This window comes from Panulirus ornatus, chromosome 57 (assembly GCF_036320965.1).
Source record: "Panulirus ornatus isolate Po-2019 chromosome 57, ASM3632096v1, whole genome shotgun sequence".
Lineage (NCBI taxonomy): Eukaryota > Metazoa > Arthropoda > Malacostraca > Decapoda > Palinuridae > Panulirus > Panulirus ornatus.
The window spans coordinates 19,031,387-19,037,288 of NC_092280.1; the positions used below are offsets into that span (position 1 = coordinate 19,031,387).

The 5,902-nt window shown below is 45.9% G+C and overlaps 1 protein-coding gene across 1 annotated transcript; it reads right to left on the reverse strand.

Annotated features, from left to right (window-relative positions):
* Nucleotides 1-5,544, reverse strand: LOC139766457 (uncharacterized). Its single transcript, XM_071695144.1, has 6 exons — nucleotides 5,029-5,544; nucleotides 3,653-3,851; nucleotides 3,137-3,285; nucleotides 2,431-2,574; nucleotides 1,959-2,111; nucleotides 1-560 (listed from the first exon to the last, which is right to left on the reverse strand). The coding sequence occupies exons 1-6, from the start codon at nucleotides 5,050-5,052 to the stop codon at nucleotides 252-254; spliced, it is 978 nt and encodes a 325-aa protein (XP_071551245.1). The 5' UTR covers nucleotides 5,053-5,544; the 3' UTR covers nucleotides 1-251.
* Nucleotides 5,545-5,902: the final 358 nt, after the last annotated feature.

The window sequence follows — 5,902 nt, forward strand, 5'->3', positions numbered from 1 at the left end:
CATATATCGTCTTGGATCACAAGAGCTGAAGATAAGAGATTAGAAACAGGATAAGTGCATATATCGTCTTGGATCACAAGAGCTGAAGATGGAAATTAGAAACAAGAGTGGCTGTGTTTATCGTGCACGGACAGAGTTACTAGGTGTATCACGTGTCACCCATGTAACGGTGGTAACACTGTGCTTCAGGGGACACCCAGCTGGGAGGAGGAGGAGGGTGCAATGATGACTTCTCTTGCTCTCCGACCGCGTCAGTAGCCATGGCCATAGCCGCCATGGCCGTGGCTCCCACCGTACCCATGTCCACCACCATGGCCATAACCACCACCATGTCCGTGGCTTCCACCGTGGCCATATCCTCCACCATGGCTGCCACCACCTCCATGGCCATATCCCTTGTGGCCATAGTGACCCTTGTACCCGCCCTTGTCACCGTAGGAACTCTCGTGGCCATAGTGGCCCTTATCGCCATAGTGTCCGTGGTGGCCGGCGTGGTCGTCGTGGTACTTGCCCTTGTCGTGGTAGCCCTTCTTGCCGTGCTGGTCGTGGTGGTAGCCACCCTAGTAGGGAGGGAGTAGAGAGAGGCGTGTGTGACAAACATAGCGGCTTGGTTATGCTAGGTTAATAAAGTGTGACAAACATAGCGGTTAGGTTAGGTTAGGTTAGGTTAATAAGGTGTGACAAACATAGCGGTTAGGTTAAGCTAGGTTAATAAGGTGTGACAAACATAGCGGTTAGGTTAAGCTAGGTTAATAAGGTGTGACAAACATAGCGGTTAGGTTAAGCTAGGTTAATAAGGTGTGACAAACATAGCGGTTAGGCTAAGCTAGGTTAATAAAGTGTGACAAACATAGCGGTTAGGTTAAGCTAGGTTAATAAAGTGTGACACACATAGCGGTTAGGTTAAGCTAGGTTAATAAAGTGTGACAAACATAGCGGTTAGGTTAAGCTAGGTTAATAAGGTGTGACAAACATAGCGGTTAGGTTAAGCTAGGTTAATAAAGTGTGACAAACATAGCGGTTAGGTTAAGCTAGGTTAATAAGGTGTGACAAACATAGCGGTTAGGTTAAGCTAGGTTAATAAAGTGTGACAAACATAGCGGTTAGGTTAAGCTAGGTTAATAAGGTGTGACAAACATAGCGGTTAGGTTAAGCTAGGTTAATAAGGTGTGACAAACATAGCGGCTTGGTTAAGCTAGGTTAATAAAGTGTGACAAACATAGCGGTTAGGTTAAGCTAGGTTAATAAGGTGTGACAAACATAGCGGCTTGGTTAAGCTAGGTTAATAAAGTGTGACAAACATAGCGGTTAGGTTAAGCTAGGTTAATAAGGTGTGACAAACATGGCGGCTAGGTTAAGTGAGGTAAGGTGTGACAAACATACCGGCTAGGTTAAGCTAAATTAATATAGATAGCTTTAGACATGACGGAGACGTGGGTTAGGTTAGGTTAGGTTTAGTTTCAACGTGATCAAAGTTAGGTTAGGTTAGTTGCAACGTGATCAAAAGTTAGGTTAGGTTTAGTTTCAACGTGATCAAAAGTTAGGTTAGGTTTAGTTTCAACGTGATCAAAAGTTAGGTTAGGTTTAGTTTCAACGTGATCAAAAGTTAGGTTAGGTTTAGTTTCAACGTGATCAAAAGTTTGGTTATGGCTTGGTTGGGTTAGGTTGGCGAGTTTAAGGGGGTTGAGAGAATCGAAGGCTTGTACTGAGAATGACAAAAGCGATTTGTAAATCCAGGGAGACGATGGATGGGTGGATCTTTACCAGCCATAGGGGCCTGGAGAAGAGGAGGGAGGAGGGTTTCTTTTTCTCATCAGACAACGTTATACAGAGATTCAGGCCTTTGCCAGCCCAGCTCCAGTTAGTGGGTTAATGGTAGGAGACGTTCTCCTCCTAACTTAGTGGAAATCTATTGGGAACACTTACTACTTCTGGCCCTCTCACGATCTCGGTCGTACCTTGTAGTGTCCGCCCTTGTGGTCGTTGCCCTTGTGGCCCTTGTAGTAGCTGTCGTGGTCGTCGTAGCTGCTGTGGTACTTCTTGTCGTCGTGGTCGTCGTAGAACTTCTTGGTGTGGTGGTACTCCTCCTTGTGGTACACATTCTTGTACCCCTGTCGTACCAAGCAAAGCAGCCCTTGAGTACGAGGATACAACCCGTGTGAACACGGCGGTACGACCCTTGAGAGTGGACGCCCAGTACGACCCTTGGGTAAATGAAGGCTTGGCCTCTGAGAGGGTGTGGGTGTCAGGGCAAAGGCCAGACCACCATTCACCTAAGGGGTCGTACCGTCGTGTGCTCAACGGTCGTACTGTAGTGCTCTAGGGGGTGAAAATGGTGCGAATATGATGAGGTATAACGACTCTAATGAAGAAAGTGATTGGTTTGTGACTACGTCATCAGTAACACTTGAGAATACAGTGACTTCTGACCTTATCCTTGTGGCCCTTGTTGTGGTGACCCTTGGAGCCGTAGTGGTGACCTTTCTTGCCCTTGTAGCCCTTGTGGGCGTCGCCGTAGTACTTGTGCCTGTCGTCGTGGCCCTTGTAATACTTGCCCTGGTTGTCGAAGTGGTCCTATAGATGGGTAGAAACCTGGCGTCATCAGAGAGGTCGATAGGAAGAGAGAGAGATATATGATGGATAACAGAAACTATAAAGATATATAGATATAGGTAGGCAGGTAGAGAGAGAGAGAGAGAGAGAGAGAGAGAGAGAGAGAGAGAGAGAGAGAGAGAGAGAGAGAGAGAGAGAGAGAGGATAACGTATTCTCTTATTCCAAAACAGCATAAGTGGCGGTACAGTAGATAATACAGCATAAGTGACGGTACAGTAGAAGATACAGCATAAGCGTCGGTACAGCAAGTACAAGTAGCGTTGTCAGCGATTCCATCTTCACACCTTTTGATACTCATAGTTTTAATTCGAACAGAGTCTGCGTTCACGAGAAATGACATTTGTGTTGGCAGTTTGAATATATCATTTGTGACTGACTGGGATCACGAGGAGTCTCCTATCCCCAAGTGACGGGCTCAGAACCAGACGAAGATACATGCACAGGTCGCCAAGAGTGTGGGTCTCCTGCACAATTCCTCCTCCTTCCCTCACCATCACCAGGTAAAATGAAAGTCAGACTTACGCTATATCCAGCCTTGCCATGGTTGCCATAATGGTTGCCTTTGTACCCATGGTCGGCATGGTGACCATGGTGTCCCTTGTAGCCGGACTGGTCATGGTAGCCTCCGTGGTGGCTGCTGTGGCCTCCGTGACCCTGGCCGCCTCCGTAACCTGAGGAGATCGAGTAGGAAGGTGTTGCACGACCGGTGTTCAGGGCATCTCTTAACATGGTAGTGGGAGGTAGTTACCCCACTCCCTCCCCGAAGCAAGCCCTTCCCTCCTCCCCCAGTACTGAAGAACAAATGGTAGTGGGGTAGTTACCTCACTCCCTCCCCCAAGCAGGCCCTTCCCTCCTTCCCCAATACTGAAGAACAAAGAGTCATTTTTTGCCCCAAGAGACGAGGTCTCGTACATCAAGACTTGAACTGCAGTTTAGAATCGACAGTAGAATGTTTTCCGAGTATAAGCTCGAGACAGGGACTAAAAACAGGGAAATTTACAGTAGTTAGAAATGAGGAGAGGAGATGGGAGGACCTACCTGTAGCGGCGGTCTGGAGGTCTTCGTTCACGGCTACAAAGGAGACCTGCTGGCTCTCCGCTGGTGGGATGGGGTCTGCCTCGACGAAGGCCTCCTGGCGGAGGCCAGCACCGACGTCGCCTACCTCTTTCAGCCCGCCCTTGGTCGAGGCCCCGACCACTACTCCCAGCAGCAGCAGCAGGAGCAGGGCTCCACGTACCTGTTGGTATGAGAGAAATATTAGAGAATTCGATATTGATCATCGAGTATTTTTCAGATTTATATAACCGGTTGGCTATGTGAACGAAAACGCATTGATAACGCAGGGGCCGTTGAAGGCGGTCATATGAGTTATACGAGTCTCACACGATGATGCATGGTCGCTACGTGAGTCTGACATGGTAAGACGAGGGTCGTCGTGTGACATGTTAACACAATGGTAACTGTGTTAGTCTAACATGCTAACATAGGGACGTCGTGCGACATGGTAACACAATGGTAACTGTGTTAGTCTTCACGTGGTAACACAAGGACGTCATGCAAGTCTTAACGAAACTTTCCATGGTATCGTTTGATAGAGAATCACCTTGCTCTGTAGACATGTTTGATACCAGGACACACATGTATGATGTGAACTGACGGCTAAAGTGTATCTAAGATAAAGGGAGTACAAATACCATCCAGAATGTAATGGTTTCTGTTCTTAGGTTATCTCAACGTTATACGAAAAGGCATTAAGGATTCTGTAATATATATTTTTTTTTAAACTAATCGCCATTTCCCGCGTTAGCGAGGTAGCGTTAAGAACAGAGGACTGGGCCTTTTTTGGAAATATCCTCACCTGGCCCCCTCTGTTCCTTCTTTTGGAAAATTAAAAAAAACAAAAAAACGAGAGGGGAGGATTTCCAGTCCCCCCGCTCCCTCCCCTTTTAGTCGCCTTCTACGACACGCAGGGAATACGTGGGAAGTATTCTTTCTCCCCTATCCCCAGGGATGATATATATATATATATATATATATATATATATATATATATATATATATATATATATTATCCCTGGGGATAGGGGAGAAAGAATACTTCCCACGTATTCCCTGCGTGTCGTAGAAGGCGACTAAAAGGGAAGGGAGCGGGGGGCTGGAAATCCTCCCCTCTCATTTTTTTATTTTAATTTTCCAAAAGAAGGAACAGAGAAGGGGGCCAGGTGAGGGTATTCCCTCAAAGGCCCAGTCCTCTGTTCTTAACGCTACCTCGCTATCGCGGGAAATGGCGAATAGTATGAAAAATATATATATATATATATATATATATATATATATATATATATATATATATATATATATATATATATATATATTCCTTTTCTTTCCCATAAGATGTTCATTTGTTTACGTACCCGTTTAATGTCAGACATCTGCATCGCATCCGCTGACGGACGTCGCTGGCAGGAGAGAGGGGACTCCACAACTGACGTAGCGTCGTACCGCCACTGCGCCTTATATACCTGGTTCTCAGGGTCGCCTGCACCTTCGTCGGCCGCGCTGAGGAAATGCTAATTACCTCGTCATTGGTACAATTGTGTTTGGTCGGCCCGGAGGTCAAGAGAATGTTTGGCTGAACGTGGGGAGGAGACGCGGTGCGCGTCGGTGGCGTCGCGGCGGAGTGATACACATGGGAGGGGGTCCCACGGCTGGTGTTGTCATGGACGGAAGAAAAAGACACACCAGGACGAAAAACGAGACGACGGAGATAGGTAAAGATTATATAACGACACAGGTGAATAATAGGATCATGTTAACGTAGTCATGACGTCACGTGTTTTATGTATACGTCAAGATTATTAAACAATATTTTTGTTAGTGTCGAGCAGAAGATACCCTCTGAATTTTAAGAAATAACAGTAAAAAAAAAAAAATTGACTATGCAAAATATGGTCGTGTGTCATTTTTTTTCTAATTGAAAAGGATTTAATCTGAATACATAAATTTCTTGCTAAATTTCCGGAATGGTATAGCGTTTCGTGCTGTCCATCCTCGCACTTTACCAGTGTCGCTTGTCCTCTCTCTGTGCCATTCCATCGTCTTGGGTGTTTTTTTTTTTTTCTCGTGTTTTTCTTTCGCTTGCCTTTTCCATTTATTCAAGATATGAAACTTTTCATATATATATATATATATATATATATGATACTAACCTCCAATAGCTAGGATCGAACACGGGACCCCTGTACCACAGGCGGGAATGCTACCGCTAGGCTATAGGCCTGGCTAATA